Genomic DNA, 18,347 nt, shown 5'->3' with positions numbered 1-18,347 from the left:
ATGCATTTAAAATATTTATAAATTAATTTGTATTATTCTGTAAATTGTATTTGAATGGAAAGAAATGTTATTGCATGTTAATGGGAATGTTAATGATTGTGGGGTAACGCAGTTCACTCTGGTTTGTTTGTTAGTTCTGCATCGTAGGCGACATTCACAATTGTAATCAAAACAAAACTTTTTTTTTTTTTATAAAATTCAGATGTTATTTCACCATTTGTTAGCTCTCAGGTCTGTTTGCATTCTCTAAACCTGTCTAATACATTTACAAAAACTTCTTAAAAAAAGATACAATAATACTATGCAGTTAAAGGCATCTAGAATTTTTTAGACAACAGATAGAGCTCCAAAGGCATTGGTTTTTCTACACCAATTTTCAGAATAATCACATCACCAGTCAGTGAGCTCTCACGGCGCCCCCTCCCTGTGGCTTTCTGAAATGCATGTAAATTAAATTTTTGGCTGTGCTCTTAAAGACACAGAAGAGAAATTGGACACACACGTCATAAATACACCCCTCATTTTGAGATACGGTCTAAATTTTTAAAATACCATCCAACCCTATTGTGAACATCAGCTCCTTTAGGGCAGGCTCACTAAATGACACTAAAATAGAAGCTGTTGAATAACGAGATCAATTGAAAGACACAAAGGAGAATACTTATTTTTTAGGTTATTTTAGTTTAGTCCTTGTCATGTATTCATTGTTCTCTGAATCATATTTTGCTGATATTTTGCACTCATTAAATAACTAGAAGACTTTAAAAGGGAATAGGGTGAGGATTCTCTTTATTCACAGAATGTGGTATTGTGTGTATCTTACTCAAATCTGATTGCCCCTCAATCTATAAGGATTTTGGTTACAAAAGGTAATCATTTATTAAAAACATTTTGAAAGGGTACACTTTTGAAAATCAGTTTCTGATGAAGAACACAGCTTCACCTGCCTATCAAGATAGATACAGAAAAATAATCATTTGTGTGTGGGGAGAGAGCATACATTCATTACAAAAAATACTATTCATGGAAATCATTCTTTTACAGAGTTTGGAAAATGTAAAATATTTGGCACAAGTCCAGTACAGGGTCACAGTTAAAAATAAAACATTTATCATTCATTATCAACGGTGTCTCAAAATGTCTGTCCTGTTATTTTAAGTACAAGGCCAGAGTTCATTCATGGGCTCCACCCCTCCACCTCCCATCATTTTCATATGAGCTCTGATATCAGATGTAGTGCCTGCACTCCACTTTATTTAGTTAAAATGTGGTCCTATGTTGACCTTAGGTGGAGTGGTGAAGGAATGTGGCTTGCCCATCATGTGCTTTTGCGTTTATACCTCCATGCAAATATTGTTTGCACTGCAGTATTCAGTCTAGCTCTCTACAAAAATGTTCTTGCCTCAGTGTTTTTCTTCTTGTGCGCCAAGGTTGATGTGGCATTGGAGGATTCTGATAAGGACAAAAAGCTTCAAAAGCAACATTATTTTCAGTATTATTTATGCTGGGGCAGTAAGATAGAAAATACAGTAACATTCCTCAGCCCAGTCCCTTCTTAAAACTCAATAATCTGCAAAGACTAATCCACTGCAAGTCGGATGATAAGTAGGGTTTGGGTGTAGAAGTGTAGCACGGACTGCCTGAGACTGCTTGAATATCCTGTCCAGATGTTGCCCATTTATGCCTCAATTGGGCTGCCAACAGGAGGCATCTGTGCTCAACCTCCTGGATCCTGTGTTGGCCCTTCAGTTCACTCTAGAGTAGACCCACACAAACACACACAGACCAAACTCCTAATCCTGTCAACACTCTCCTGCACTCCTCATGCACAGTGAAGGCCTGTCAGCAGGCTGCCATTGTCTATTGTGTCTTAAACTCTGAATGAGTTTGGTGCCCTCTGCTGGCTAGAAGTATAATAGTAACTGTAAATCTTGACTTATTGCATTATGTTGTTTTTGAGACAATCATCTTAATTAGCCTCTGAGTTGTCTTCTTGCTGTATAATTAGTTACACACCAGCACTTTTAGACCAGTAGGCCCTACCCCTGAGGTATTCCTGTCCTGCACATTTTAGTTTATTCATGTCAACAACAGCACAAGCATTTGGAAACAGTTTATAGCTATTATTTTTTGAAATATTTTTTTAACCTAATAATTTCTATGGGCCTATGCAGCTGACAGAATCAAATGTTTTAGTTGTGTTCATTTTAGGTAAGAATGTTAAACAGTATTGCAAATTACAAATAAAAGTGGAGAAATAAATGTAAACAAATGTTTATAATTTGGGGGTTACATCTTAATTTTTTTCATTTATTTTTCCTTTAACTCTTTCTTTCTATCTGTCTTTCTTCACTGTCCTTCAATCTCCTTTATAGGTGCGGAAGCATATCACAGACCTGTACGAGGATCTGAGAGATGGTCACAACCTAATATCCCTCCTGGAGGTGCTGTCTGGAGTTACACTGGTAAGCATCCACACATGCAATTAGACAAGAATGCACACACACAAGCATATTCTCATTCTCTCTCTCTCTCTCCTTTTGCTATGCAATATCTTAAATATGAAGGCCCACTATGTTACCATGACTGTCTGCCTCTGCTTGGTATTGGATGGAGAGCAGCAAGTCAGCTGGTCAGCAGTATTGGAGCTTTTTTATGCCTTCACCTCACTGAGTGTTGACTGGCTGAAGGTGCTTATTCACACATTGCAACACAGTCTGACCGAGGTGCCTGATGACCTCAGCATCTCTGCATTTTCTTGGTGTTTGGATGCTCTGTCTGTCACAGTGAGTCGGAGAGACCACAGTGCATTGAGGGCCTTAAGATGGATAGGTGGAATAATAGAATGACTGCTGACTCAGATTTACCAGCTCTCTCTTTCTGCTTTTCTTTCTCTCCTGTCGTCTGTTTCATGCACATCTTTTCCTCACTCATATATTTACTGCCCCTCTCTTCTCTTTTTTTTCCTTATTTTCCTTTTCTTTACCTTCCATCATGACACATTTCCTTTTATTGTGTAATTTCATTTTTCTGTGTTGCATTTTTATTATTTCTCACTAAATGATCTTTTGCCATTTTTCATGTGTTTTTTTTTTTTCTCCGCCTTCATCTGCTGTTCTTTCTCGCTCTCTGTCTCATCTCTTTTCATATTTTTCTGTTGTGATTAGCACAAGAGTGGTTCTACTCTGCGGAAAGTGTGCGTGTCACGTGCCCCTCCACTCATCTTGCTGGGTGGGGAGGAGGAGGAGGATGGAGCTCAGGGAGTATGTGTGACCCCCGACCACCTTTATATATTTATATATATACACACAAACGTAACACATTCACTTCTTGTGACTGCATGTGAGTGATGTGCACTTAAACCAATAGAGTGTTGAATACAGGAATACATATTTCATGTTCAATTTACAAACCAATAATTGACCCAGTATCAAATTCACCGTTTATATCAGATTTACATGTACCATACATTAGTTGATCTGGCAAATTTGCTTCTTAAATTTTAAATCGAATCTACAGGTAATGTACCTAGCAAGTAAGGAAGGCTTATACGTCACTCACTAGCACTGTGCAAATGCATGGATAGATTATCGACAACATTCAGGATTCAGAGTGGCTGCTGCTATTCTCAGCACTGCAGTTTACTTCTATTCACACTTCATCAAGTGTGTGTGTGTGCGTGACACTACTGGTTAGCTACTTGGTAGTTCATATACAACCATTGAAATTTAATCACACAATGCATGCCCCATGTTTAAGACATGTTACCTGCTCAGTACAAGTTACTGCAGTTTAAAATTAATTTAAATTTTGTATATTTGTTTTACGTTAGCCTCTGGAAGAACTAAAATAACAAACTTCAGACTTGTCTGGTTGACGGCGTTATGGCCTTTGGAACATATTGAATACATTTTTGTTTCACTGAACTGTCACCATAGGCCTCAGGACAGACAAGTTGGTGATCACCAACTATACATTGGGAAAATTTCTACTGTAGTAGTCCGCTTCAAAGGGAATAAAGTACTCATTTTCTCCTGCATGGAGCCAATCCTGTGCTCTGTTCCAACAACCTAAGGCTGCTCTTGACTTTGCAGCAGCCCTGACTAACCAGCGCCGCATCCTACACACAGCCCACTGCACTTCTCTAAGTGTGGAATTGTTGTGTCTGCTGTGTGAATACGTTTAGACACAGATGAAATGCTTACAGTTTTCTGTTTTCCACAGATAGAGTAAAGTCAGTGATACAGTTTGATGTCAAACATTGACGTATTTAATTCGCTTTGGAGCTGGTAGGCTATTTAGAATTTGTAACTATATTAGCCTCTCAGGGAACACACCCTGGAGGAGGCAATTGCCAATTAGTATTATGCAAATGTTACCATAAAGTAACAAAAGAGCAAGAGAAGGTTTGCATTTTGAATTACAGTTATACATTAAAATAGAGCCGGAAAATAAAACATTATCAATGTATATTGCAATATAAAATGATTCAGTAAGTGAGATGATTTTTAAACAAATTTTTAGTATTATACATTATTTACAGCTTTTGTCTCTGAATGACGTTCATTAGGGCTGTGTTTCTTGTTTGTTCTTGGCAGCTTGTGGCTTTTATATTGTTCATATCAATATTGGAATTATATCTTATCGTCCAAAATAAAGAAATACATCATGATATAAATGTTGGTCGTATCGTCCAGCCCTAGTTACACAAAAACACGTTAAAACTTAATTATACAATTAAATTAGGTTTTTTGTCTTTCCAATTGTTTGCATTTAGGGTACAGATATAAATTGCGTAAAGTAATGTTTGTGAGAAAGGGAGTTTATTACATTTATTCAGGGAAATTGTATATTGTCACTGCGTGTCCTTGTGCATGGAATGATGATGATTGCAGCTTTTGTGTGAGAGAATTGGACTGTGCCATATGAATTTCATGGCACTTGTACTAGTCCAGCAGTCCAGCATGACTGCTGATGGCCCTATTGTTTTGCTCTCAATCTTTCTTTTTCCTCTGTCTCTCTGTTTGCTGTGTTTGCATCACTGCTTTTGGCTTGCAAATTACACCCCTCTGTTTTATCCCACTGACTGACTGTAAGTATTAATGAACTATTAATGCATTAATTTTTTTTCCTGTCTCACTTTTGCTCTCTTCAAGCCCAGAGAAAAGGGTCGTATGCGATTCCATCGACTCCAAAATGTGCAGATTGCCTTGGACTTCCTCAAACAGAGACAGGTAAAAAGCATATGTGTAAAAACATGTGCGCACACACACACACGTGTCTCTTTATCTCCCAAACGAATCATGTGTCTGCATACCCACTTGTAAAGCAGAATACCTCATCCTAGATTTATTTAAGAGATGTGTTTCTTTCTCTGGTGTCTTAATTAAACATCTGTGTCAAGTTTTGAACAAACACTACAAGGATCAAGCACCAAAGCAACATTCTCAAGGAAAACACAAGAACTGATTTTAAATAAATAAATAAATTACAAATAAATAAAAAAATATGACAAATGGACCATGCACACACCCCCTCTACAAATAGAGGGGTTTGGCCTGTATGGCCATATCACAGAGTTGCAATAAGTCTTAAGGAAGATGAGACAATTACAAAAACTATTATTAATAATAATATTAATAATAACATTGTTATTAAAGGTATTTTTTCTATTTTTAAATAATGTTTACTTGGTGTAAATAATTTAAATTTAACATATTCAGACGTCATACAAAAGGTTTACATTATGCCACTTATTTGAAATGTCATTATAAATACAAAAGAAAAATATGATTATCAAAATTATAATAAAATTTTTTTTTTCTTTTTTTCCAAGGTCAAGTTAGTCAATATCCGAAATGATGACATCACTGATGGAAACCCAAAGCTAACTCTAGGTCTAATCTGGACCATCATCCTTCATTTCCAGGTAAGTACAGTAATTGCTTACCCCACCAGTGAGAATGCTGTCTGCTTCTTGACTTTTGCAGGGATATGCGTAGTCGCAGAGCCTTACTGATATTTGTTGCTTTTTACCAGCCACTGATATTCTGTTTTCTCTCTCAGAGATGTTTTAATGCAAATAAAAAGGAGAAAATGGAGGTTTAGTTAAAGAAGGAATTAAAAAGAGAAAGCTTTTGAAGTAACAAAATAATCTATTCGTGAGTTTAATCCCTGTCCCTTTGGAAATGCCCTGGCTCAAATTTGTCCAGAGCAGATTAGAGGATTATCTAATGGATAGATTCCTACAGTGTGGTTAGGAGGAGTGTCTGATTATCAAAACCTAGAGGAACCGCTATAGACTATGGTCTGCATGCATGCAGGACTGTGTGCATAATGGCTTGTCTTGATTATTAGCTGTGGTGCAGGTCACTTCACCAAGTCACTTCTGTGCACTGTCAGTAAGAGCTCTTTGGTGAAGATGTTATAGTTTACTTCTGATGAAGGTAGCTATTAGAACGTTGTTGATCAAGACACTGAAAAAAAATACTTACAGTGTCACATTTGAGGAAGTGTATCACTACTCCTGATCAAGGGAGTCTGAGAAGGAAATGTAGGACATTGTTTATAAATATTGTTTCATAATCCCCTTGTGAATAGCAGAAATAAACAGTTTCTAACAGGATTTTTTTTTAACTGTTTTTCAAATGATTCCTTGTTCACAGTTTAGAATGGGACTTTGTAAAGCTATGTGCTTATTCTAATGGTTATCCTTGTTGTAGTACTGTCCAGTAGAGGGCACTGTTGAAAGTAAAAGAGGACTGACGTCACAAGGTGACAGAGAACTGGTTGCCAAGGTGATTTTGCTTTGTATGAATCTGCAGGCACTTCAATCAGCATGATTCAGCAGAAATGAAACTAGAATGAAGGGAGCTGGAGGGGTTTAAAGAAAATCATGTGCTAGGAATGGGGAAAGAGAAACAAGAAGTGTGTGTGAGATGATTAAAATTGTCATAGGTTTTGATGTAAAGACATATTCTGAAGGAATATGGATTTATAAAGTGATGTTGTCTGGAGTAAACTGGACATGTGGACATAAACCTACCATGATGAATGACAGTGGCCTGCATACATGCAATATTCATTTTGGTTTCATTTGTCTACTTGGATGGCATTTTACATGAATTATTTTCTAGCATTATGTTGTACCATGACATCTGCTGTAAAATGACCAGACTATGTACTTACGTATGCTTCACACTGACATAATGCTGATCTGGATATCAGTATAGCTGTGCAAGATTGTTTTCTGTAGCCTTTGTGTGTTTTAATTTTAGTATGACAGTGTTAACTATACTTTGAGCAAGACAGATTTTTCTTTCTTCCAAATGACAAAAATTGGAATTCATTCCAATAGGGTTTGAGCTGCATTAGGAAGTTGTTTGAAACTTGATTCAAATCGGATTTTATGTTTATTTCACAAAATATAATTTCCATCTAATACCGCTGCTCACAAGAAACCCTGCTTTTGTTCCAAAGCCATAGTAATCTGGTGGAGGTGATTGCCCCTTGGAAGCTTGATCTGCACAATTCATAGTGCAGCCAGAGCAGTCAAACCTCATTTATAATTAAAAAGACTGTTATTTTTCCTACGCCAAATAGGTGCATTAGGTTTCTGTAGCCCACTCTACTGGCAAGCCACAACTGCCATGAGCTACGCAAAAGTAATTGATTGCCTTAAGTGTGGGTTAGAGGATTCCAGAGAAGCTCAGATATTTTCTCTAAATCCTAAAGTTAGCAAGCCAAGCATTTTCATTAGAAGTCCCCAAGACGACACATTCTCTCACGGATCCAGATCCCTAACCTAACTGCATTGTTTCAGTAACTGCAGCAAGAAACATAGGATATGCCATGAACACTGCTGTCTTTGTCTGCACCTAAATAGTTCAGAAACATAACAGAAATATACTTAAATAAAATATAGTGCACATAAATATCCATGTTGGTTATTTGCTTGATATATATCCTGTACTGCCCTAATAAACACCCTAAGGCTGTCTCGTTACCAGGGCTACATAGAAAAATGTGAATTTTATCAGAAAATAAGATGCAATTCAGATCCAATAAATTCAGATTATCCTTCGGTGTGAATTCACCCTGTGTCACAAGTTGACAGAACCCTAAACCTAGCTTTATGACAGATAATACCTACTGGAAAAAAATCATAAACAAAAATATTCTCTAGGTTTGTCATGGAAAACGAGTAGGTTTTCTTTAGCCTTTTTGGTTGTTTTTTATCTCCTTATCCAGAATCAATGTATGATGCACTAAAGCCGCAAATCATAGTTAAGTAAGGTTCCATTATTAAATAGAAATCTTAGTTGCAACAATTCTGTACAAATCCTGGAACATCAATAATATGGAGTCACATCCAGCATTAAGGCATGTTTGAGTTTATACAAAACCGACAGTGACCTCAACTAAATCACAGGCAGTCCTCCCTTTAGCACTCAATGTGGGCCCTTTAAGTTAACCACATCCCCTCTGACCTGTCCTGCCGTTTTCATCTCTTCTCAAATTTGGCTCCTGAGTAGGGCCATTTGCATCTTGAGCTTAGCCTCAAGGCTTCCCTTTGTTACTCTTGCTTTGGCAGGATTACAGTACCAGTAAAATGTTTGGACACGCCTACTCAGGGAGGGTTTTCTTTGTTTTTTGGCCATTTTCCACAAACTGTGAATGTACAGGACCAGTCAAAGTTTGGACATTTTCTCATTCAATGGTTGTACTTTTTGTTTATTATTATTTTCTACGTTGGAACACACATGGAATTATGTCGTAAACAAATAAGTGTTGAACAAACCAGAATGTGTTTTATACTTTAGATTCTTCAAAGTAACCACCTTTTTCTTTGATGACAGCTTTGCACACTCTCTCCATTCTCTCCATCAGCTTCATAAGGTCGTCACCTGGAATGGTTTTCAGTGAACAGCTGTGGCCTCGTCAATTAATCTGTAGTACTGCTCGCTTTTTTAATGTGTTTGAGACTCTAACTGGGGTTGTGCAGAGGTAGGGGCTGGTACACAGTTCTATACAGTGAACAGCCCTCCACCAATGACTAATGGGATGAGGTGTCCAAACATTTTACTGGTACTGTAAATATTTTAGTGTTTGGGTAATGAAGGTTTTCAGCAGTAACATTAGATAAAATTGTTGTATTCTCTATGCTGTTGTGCATGCTACTGAATAAACCATCTAATCAGTGTCAAGTATTCAATAGATTTTCATATATTAGATATTATATTTAGACTCCGTGTCCGTAGGGGTGAATGTGTGAGTGACTGTGTGTGTGTTGCCCTGTGAAGGACTGGCGCCCCCTCCAGGGTGTATTCCTGCCTTGCGCCCAATGATTCCAGGTAGGCTCTGGACCAACCCTGACCCTAAACTAGATAAGCGGTTACAGATAATGAATTAATGAATGAATATTATATTTATAAAAACTTAAATAACAAAAATAAATCTGATCTGTTTAACTTTTAGAAGAGCACACTAAATTAAAGTATTTGTTTGAAATGTTGACGAATGCTAAATATCTGTCACTAATGTTTTTATATTATATTAATGAATATTAATTTCACTCAGCTGGATTTTCTGTTGTATAGCACAGTACAAGTATCATGAATGTTGCTAGGGGTGGAATTTAATGAATGTCTGTGCAGGTTGCTAATTTAGTTTGTGGTTGTAGCTGTTGTGCGAATGAATTACTTTGTCTACACAACCTGTGTGTGCTCTTCCGTGTGTTAGACCTGAACCGGTCACATTCCGACTTTGAAACGTTGCATTAGTGTGTTGTAGTATTGCATAAGATGCCACTTTTCTGTTAAATGTGAACGTTGAATATGTGGTCTCCCAAATGGCAAGTAGCCTAAATTACTCTTGTAGATTTCTGTTTTTCAGCTTAAAATCCCCTTCTCCTTTTCCATTCTTAATCAGGGCCTGGTCCTTGGATTCATGCTCCTAATTGGCTATTCATTTTAGTCATAGGGTTTAATCTCTCAGCTAAGTGCACCAGGCAAAAGGATTTTGGCAGAGATGCAAACTGATTTAGAATTGACTGCTTTGTTTTTCTAAGTCTGCCAAGTGGTCATAAGGTTTTAGTATTAAACAGTGTGCACGCAAAGCTTAGAGCTCAGAGGCAGCACTGAGAACAAGCGAGAGGGAGAGGGAGGGAGTGACGAAGAAGCAGATAGGAGGAGAATGAGAGAGGGGAGGGAGGAGGGAGGCATCGACAGCAGCAGTGTGCTGTGTGAGGCTGCAGCAGTCTGATGATAAAGCTTTTTGCTGCTAGTGTGTGCCAGTGAGGGAGAGGGAAACGGGTTGCCCAGCGACAGAGCAAGGAAGTGGGCCAGCTGCTGGTAACCAAGCCCCTGGCTTCTCACTGGCACAGGCCTGTGGAGCTTCACCACCTACAGGCACATATTCTTCTCAGGATCTGTGGGATCGCCCAACCCTGCAGGCGCAAACAGCCTGTCCCTCTGCTACTATAAGATTCACAGACACACACTGCCTGATACAGTGGGAGTCAAGAATCAATCGGATCAGACCCGGGATGCTTGAGCGATGGAGCTCTGCTTTCTTTTGGACCTGAATTGCCGCTCCTCTCTGCAACCACAAAGCTGCAGGCAGTGGATAAACTCTACAGTCTCCTCCACAGTGAGTTTAGCTGGAAAGCCCAGCCCTACCCTACCACTGCTCTAATTAGATTCCTCAGCAAGGGAGCACGGAAACACCAGGGAGCGGCACCCTGCTCGTCTGTGGAGGAGAACGCTTTCAATGGAGAGACAAAGAGAAGAAGAGAAACCAAAACTGCTATCTGCAGATACCTTTGGTTCAATGATGGCCACAGGGGGATAGTGGGCTGTGTACATTGTATGTGCCTATGCATGCATCCGTATTTGGACTGTCTTGACTCTGTCATGCCCTCTCTATTGACTATTGAGTGTCTGTGTGATTGACTGCCTCTTCTCAGTGCATGTGATATCAGTTGCTGGGGCACCAAAGGCGTGACACCCTCCTACTGCTCCCTCCTCCTCTTGCTGCTTTTTAATGTCTGGAGATTGATCTGATACTGCAAGCCTCACTTGAGCTTACACACAAGGGACAGTGGGATTAAGGAGATGCTGTGCTATGATTGGCTCTGATTGAATTGCTGATGAGCTGTTGGAAGCTCGGCTGACTCAGCTCTTTTTCCCACTATTAGCCGAGATCCACGCTTGTCGACCTAAACAGTCCTATGTTGGATTACTATTTCAACTACTACTACTGCCATCTATTAGAGTAAGAACTACAGTTATCAAAACCATGCACACAGTGGATCTATCAATATTCCATGGCAGCAGGGTCGGTTGAGGCAGATCACTTGATTGTTATACAAAATTAATTTAGTTCCATGTTTACTGGACAATGAAGAGGAGTCGCTGACCACGAGCCCCTTGCTTTTACCAGGCTGGCAGTGATGTGTCCGGATTTTTGGAAGATATGTATATGTAGGAGCCTGTGTTTCTGCACTGCAGCCCTGTCCCTGTTCTCACTGTGGAATATCAGCAGGAGAACCGGGAGCATGTGAGACAACGATCTTGTGCCAAAGTCTCTGTTCTTCAGGGAACAGCCTACAGAATGAACTTAAAGGATTTTATTTGGTTGGATTTCTACACATATCAGCGCTGCCACGTTTACACATTTTCAACATAAAACGAATGCCTTCTAGTAGACGTGAATATTTCATAAGGAGCGCAGCCTATATTCTGTGTGTGTGTGTGTGTGTGTGTGTGTGTGTGTGTCTGTCCTTGAGGCTCTGTAGGACCCCACATTGAAGTTGGCACGTGAGTGAAGAGTTGACCACATCACTGCCTGTGTACTGCCTGTGTGCAGAGAGAGCAACAGGAACATCAGCAGCAAGTGTGAAATGCAGACATTTGATGCTGATGCTGGCGTACTACCACTACAAGTGATATCAGGAATTTTGCTCATACTGTGGGACTTAATGACACCTCTGCGCAGTCGTGGAGATCATCACTGGCTTTAAAAAAAAAGCACCAGACGTCCAAAATAAGAATGGTGCTTTACCTCAGTGACACTATGTGTCCTTGTTAATCCATTCTTCCTATTTGCTGTAGATTATTATTATTTTTTTAAAGTCTTTTACATTACTTCAGTGGACTCATTGTCCTCTTTTGGAAATGGGGAGTTCTCTTGGCTGTGTAAAACAGCCTAGGGAAGTGGGATCTGGTGGCATTTCTCCCCTGTCGCCCAAAAGGAAACTCCGCTTCAGAAGGAAACGCAAAGCCAAAACAGCAAGAAAAGACATTGAGGCAGAAGCTGAGAAAGAAAGAGCTGGAAAGGTTGTCATTAAAGAGGAAGCTGCATTTAGTACAACAGATGATTTTTCAGCCAAACAATGTAGCCAAACAATTACTGAAACCCCTACCCAGGTGGTTCTGGTCCCAGGGGCAGCTCCTATCTTGGGCAGCACCGGAACTCTGCGTGGGAGCAGAGTGGCTATTCTGTCTCCTGATCCCAGCCCAGCTTGGTTAGGGGCATTCCACCAGGTATCGGGGAAAAGGGTTAACGAGGAGCCACAAGCTGAGGCGGCCCATTCCACACCAGGGGGAGGCAGAGTATGTCGTGTACGAGAGAGAGTACAGGGGATTGTAGAGAGGCCTTGTCTTTTGAGTGCCAAAAAAGAGGAACTTGAAGCAGAGGATGAAGATGAACATGTACAGAGTGAAATGTTGCTTGATGACCCCTTGGAGACAGAGCAGAAGGGTGTGGTTCACATCCGGGAAGCTGGTGGCCAGCTTTGCGTGGTCCGTACTGTCTACCCAAGAGATTATGGTTCACCTGTGTGGCACGATGAACGACTAGAAGTGCATTCTGTTCCTCCTGCCGCATCTCCTATTATTGGTAGTATTCAGAAAGTACAGGTACATGAAGGAGAAAGGCAGTCGTCTCTGGGGATAAGTGACATCACACCAGCAATCTCTGTTGGTCCAGCTGGAAAAGAGTTTGTGTTAGACAGTCCTGCTCAGGGAAATGAGGGTCCTGGGCATTTACATGACCCCCAGTCTTCTGGCTACGCCAGCGATGTGCCTCTCACCTCCCCAGAGATGGGGTGCACTGTTCACATGGACTGGGGAAGTACTTCTGATGTGCTGAACTCTTCAGTGTTAGAGAGTCCCATCTCTCCACCAGAGAAACCCTCACAGACTTTATCCCAGGTCAGAGATTTCTTAAATGTTGGCAATCTGAATTTTTTTCATATTGTTGTTTGCCAAATATAAAGAAGTGTCTCCAATATGGCAACTTTAAAGAAGGCAAATACATTTCTATTGGACTATTCTTCTTAAAATTTTCACACCATGCACAGGACATCGGTGTTGCAATAATAACAGCTGTATAATAATAAAAATTGGAGATACTATATTTCTTTGACAGTTAAAATAATATATAACTTTTAAACTGTTATATTTGTAAACAATGTGCTTTGTGTGGTCATAATTGTATTTATTTATTGTATATGTGTTCCCAGCCTCAGCGTCAAAACTCTGTCAGCATATCAGCTTTACACAAACCAAACATCTCAACCTCCTTCCTGAGCATGTCCCATGAGTCTAATCAGCATTGCACAGGGCAGCTCAGCTCTCTCTCTCTTTTTTTATTTATTTATTTTTTTTCTTCTTCCCCCCACCCCTTTCTCTTATTGTTCCTCTGGCCTCACACCACCCACACTCTGCCATGTCAGGCTTGACACTTGGTTACGGTGTGGCTATCTGGAGTTGCCACAAATCTGTGTGTTGATACATCCTCTGCTGTTATATATTTAGCAGCAGGCATCTATTTGCATGCACATTAATGATGGTTGGTGATGGTTATTAAATGAAACAGGAGAAGGATTTCATGGCCTTCTCAAATGAGATGTGCTTGGCAGCCTACTTTTGTAGGTTCTATTCTTAACCATGTGTCTGGTCCAGTAGAAAGGATAATATGGGTCTGTCCCAAAACCTACTGAGCTGTCTACATAGAGAGCATATTTAAGGCATGATGCCTTAAATATGCTGCCTGCTGAGTTAGCTTAATCTGGCCAAATTTTAAGGCAGCTTTTTTAAAGCTTTTTAAGGCGAAGGCGATCGTTGATGCAACACCAGTTCACCTCCTCTCTATTTCGCTCTTCTTCCGGAGCAAAAATGATTCAAATCTCTGACATGCTAAAGCAACACTAGCAGCTGAGGTAAATAAACACTGGATGTGTGCAGTGAGTGGGTACAAGCCATGATGCAATCTCACTCCAACTAGAGCATCTGAATTTATGAGGACACACGTTAGTTAGAATGTTATCTACTTAAACAGCTGCCAACATACGAGTGAGGCAGCTCAGTAAGTTTTAGGGCAGAGCTTATGTTTTATCCATTTTGTGGCAACACACCAGGTGGACTGGCTTAGTTTATGGTGTTATAGCTTTGAAAATAATGGACACGTGCTTACAGCTGCACAGTTATTTAATGCACCAAATTTTTGCAAAGCAGCCCGTCCAGGGTGTGTTCCTGCCTTGCACCCAGTGATTGCAGGTAGGCTCCGGACTCACCGTGACCGTAAACTTGATAAGTGGTTACAGATAGTGAATTAATTAATTTTTATAGCACTATTGACCTCATATTCCACTTCACTGCCCTCTGATAAGTCATAGAAGATCCTAAAATCTTGAATGGTTTAAAGCCAGACACAGTGTCGCTTGTGTTAATGGACCTGTCTGCAGAAGAGCTATGCACACTGTGTGTCAGCTCTGGCTGCCAACTTTATATATGTCTGTATTTCTCCTCATCTGAATAAAGATGGATTCAATATGCGCATTAATCAGGTCGACTGCAAGCAGGCAGTCTCTTGGGGAGGTGGGGGTGGGGAAGAGGAAACAGGTCATCTTAATTTTTGTCTCTCTTTACATCTTACTGTCATTCTTTCTTTTATAGTGTTATTGTACTTAGTTCCAGGTTTTTTATTTGTGCATCAGTTTCATTAAAAAAATAAAAAACAGAGGCAGTGAGCACACACACAGTTCAGGTACAGTGTTTGCTTATGGGCACCTCAGCTGTAGATTGTGCCATTTTCCTGCTGGTTGTGGGGATCAGACCAGTGACTTTCCAGTCCCAAACTAACTATTGTGACCATTAGGCCACCGCTGTATAGATGGTGAATTTTATTATGTTCTATGTTTTAAAGAAACTGTCATTATACCGGTATATGATTATTCATTTGTTTTTCAAATGGATATGCAAACTTTATGGGACTTTTTAAATGCAATCTAGAATCTTATTCTGCCAACAGTGCTTAGACTGCACTGTCCTCTGCCAGGCTGTTCATGAGGCATCAGCCATGAATTCTTAAGGTCTCTGCTCTAAGTCTATATCCGTTCTCAGGGAATTGTATATTAGTGCCAGATGTGTTGACAGGTCTGTTTGATTCATATGATTGAAGCATATTTAAAAGTATGTTGAAATTGTTTGTAAATTGTTTATTTATTTATTTTCAGACTACCCTGAGCACAATGTCTGAATGTAACACTAAGCTGGCGTAATGTGCTTTACCACAATGAAAGGGCCAGCTATAGTGTCTTTGGAGTCAAAACAGTTCACCTCATCTTTTAATCATCTTTACTGTAAGAGGCTCAGACCGGGGCTGCTGTTCTGTTTCGGTGTGCCTCCAAATTGGCCATGTTAATCTTTTGGCATTGCAGTTTGGAGAGTGTATTTTGTATACCCTACTCCCGTCTCTCTAATTTGCTTTGGGTCTTTCTCTTCTTCCTCCTCTGATTCTCTGCAGTCAGAGCTATCTGCTGTATATCTAGCTTCAGTCTGCTATTATATGTATATATCTAAACAAACAAGTGGAGAGGGTCAGATAGGGATGACAGAGGAATACAGATGATGAGAGCAAGGCACAGGCTGATACGGCATACTGCATCCTTTTGTCTGAATGGACAGCGTTTAGGAGAGGGGGAGGTGGAGGAGCAGACGAAGAAAAAGAAGAAACGAGTTGAATGAATTTGCATTAAAGGCGGTGATTTAAATGTTGAAAGATTGCCAACAAAATAAGTGGAGTTTGGCACTAGAGACCAGAGAGAATAATAAACTGAGGTGACCGTTAGGGATGGGAGAAGGTGCTTTAGAGAAAGAAAACAAGTGGTTCATTTTAGGAAAGCCCATTAACGGAGATGGGCCGTTTTTAGTGGGGCTAATGAGAAAATGCAGTCAGGGCTTAAAACTGGCACAAACACACTGGAGAGATAAAAGGAACTGATTAATGAAAGTAAAGAAACAAACACCCTGATGGCTGAAAGAACTGCTGACAAAACCTTACCTTGTTGAACCCTGGCAGCTTATGCACCACAGGGAGGAGGTGAAATGGGTGCCAGACCTGGAAGACCATTTCAGTGTTTGTTTTGTGGAACTCTCACATAACGTATGGCTGTTTTGTGAGTGAAATACAAAAATAAACAAAACAAAAATGCTGTTTCTTACTTGCATCTTAATCCCTTAGTGTCAAAATGTCCCCTAATAGTTGATACTCATAACTCCATAACATACACATTAGTGTACTAGCTGCATAACTCAAGATCGGTAAATAAACCTCTTGACTGAATTAGTTTCTCTGAGTCACTGATAATAAAGAATAAATGTCAAAAGAAGTGTTTTCGTGAGCAGTGTAAATTTGCATCATTCGTTTATGTTGTTCACCATCTTATTTGAGTGATGTTTTTGGTTCCTCTCTCTTCATCAGATCTCTGAGATTTATGTGAGTGGGGAGTCAGGGGACCTGACAGCTAAAGAAAAGCTGCTGTTGTGGACACAGCAGGCCACTGAGGGCTATTCTGGACTGCGATGTGTCAACTTTTCTTCCAGCTGGCGCGATGGCCACATGTTCAACGCTCTGCTGCACAGATACAGGTTAATTCAAGATAATTGATGTTGTATTGTAATTGATTGAATAGTCACAGATTTGTTGTGGGTTAGCATGTGAGAATTGGTGAATTAGTGAGGGAACCCAAGTGAAAAACATAAGAACATTCTTTCCAAATTTACATTAAAGTTCTTACTGAAGAAATGTTGACACACACAAACAATAATTTACCTCCTTTGTAACATTTCAGGCCAGACCTGATTGATATGGAAGTGGTGGCACAGCAGAGTAACAGGGAAAACCTGGAACAAGCTTTTGAGATTGCCGAATCTCTTGGGGTAACGCGTCTTCTTGACGCAGAAGGTAATATTGAGTGTTTTTCACGCTTTACATGATCCGCTCTTTAATTTTACATTGTCTGTTGTTCTTATTCAAACATGACTGGTTTTAGTGCTTATTTGTTGTCTGCCCAACATAGTCTCCTTTCACATTATTCTTGGCCTCATCAATCTCTATCACGCTTTCCTATCCCTGCCCCCACTAGATGTGGACGTACCGTCCCCGGATGAGAAATCGGTCATTACCTATGTGTCCTCGATTTATGATGCCTTCCCCAAAATCCCAGAGGGAGGAGAGGGCATCCCACCACATGTAAGTTAATATGTCCTCCACACTAGTACTTAAATGAATGATTAACATATCTTCTCCCTTTGCTGCTGCCAACATTCAGTCTCTGCATCTCTCTTGTCTGTCTCTCTCTCCTTATTCCTCTTTTTACTCATGTATGGTATCCTTTATGTTCTCAGGAGGTTGATCAGCGATGGGCAGAATACCAAGCTCGTTTCTCATCTTTTCTTCAGTGGACGAGGCAGCACACAGGCCTCGTGGCCAACAAAAGCTTCCCCCAGAACCCTGTGGAGCTTAAGGTAAGATACCACATGGAACTCACTTGAATTAGAATAAATTGAAATGAGGTTAATGTGTGTCAGATTTTATCTTAACTCTTTTCCTGCACAAGCCCAAGCCAACAACTACTTCGGTTAAAAAATGAATTGGGGGGGCCTTTAATGGAATAGAACCTAATTTCAGTGGAGGATATATAGGTGCCTGAAATGTCAAAACTGCTTTGTGTATATAGTGTGTGCGTGTGTAATAACTTCCTGATGGTTCAGTATGATGTTACTCACTCTTTCCTGTGTCTGCTTACTGTTAATCAATGTGTTTCTCTAATCTCAGGCACTTTATAACGAGTATATCCACTTCAAAGAAACAGAGATTCCAACTAAGGAGATGGAGAAAGGCCACATAGAACACCTTTACAAACTTCTAGAGGTAAAAGACAAAGAAAAGCACATGTTAAAATGAAAGGGAGATCATGAAAGTATGAAAACAAAGAAGGAAGAAATGGAGAATCTGGAGTTTGAACTTGATTCTGCTGATGAATGGAGGTCACATTGTTT

At 40.0% G+C, this 18,347-nt stretch overlaps 1 protein-coding gene across 2 annotated transcripts in view; it reads left to right on the top strand.

The window, feature by feature from the left end:
* macf1a (microtubule actin crosslinking factor 1a) overlaps positions 1–18,347 on the top strand; it is a 152,952-nt gene that overhangs the window by 52,773 nt on the left and 81,832 nt on the right. The window contains exons 4-11 of one of the 2 annotated variants that reach the window (XM_066673522.1): positions 2,376–2,465; positions 5,157–5,234; positions 5,837–5,929; positions 16,768–16,934; positions 17,138–17,250; positions 17,432–17,538; positions 17,694–17,813; positions 18,124–18,219. In XM_066673522.1, the coding sequence (XP_066529619.1) occupies positions 2,376–2,465; positions 5,157–5,234; positions 5,837–5,929; positions 16,768–16,934; positions 17,138–17,250; positions 17,432–17,538; positions 17,694–17,813; positions 18,124–18,219 (864 nt within the window). Of the gene's footprint in view, positions 1–2,375; positions 2,466–5,156; positions 5,235–5,836; positions 5,930–10,883; positions 13,215–16,767; positions 16,935–17,137; positions 17,251–17,431; positions 17,539–17,693; positions 17,814–18,123; positions 18,220–18,347 lie in introns of those variants that run through there. The other variant, XM_066673523.1, reaches the window with a different exon arrangement.

The sequence above is a fragment of the Hoplias malabaricus genome, chromosome 6 (genome assembly GCF_029633855.1).
Source record: "Hoplias malabaricus isolate fHopMal1 chromosome 6, fHopMal1.hap1, whole genome shotgun sequence".
Lineage (NCBI taxonomy): Eukaryota > Metazoa > Chordata > Actinopteri > Characiformes > Erythrinidae > Hoplias > Hoplias malabaricus.
The sequence above is the reverse complement of the archived record's forward strand: the minus strand, read 5'-3'. Positions and strand labels throughout refer to the sequence as shown.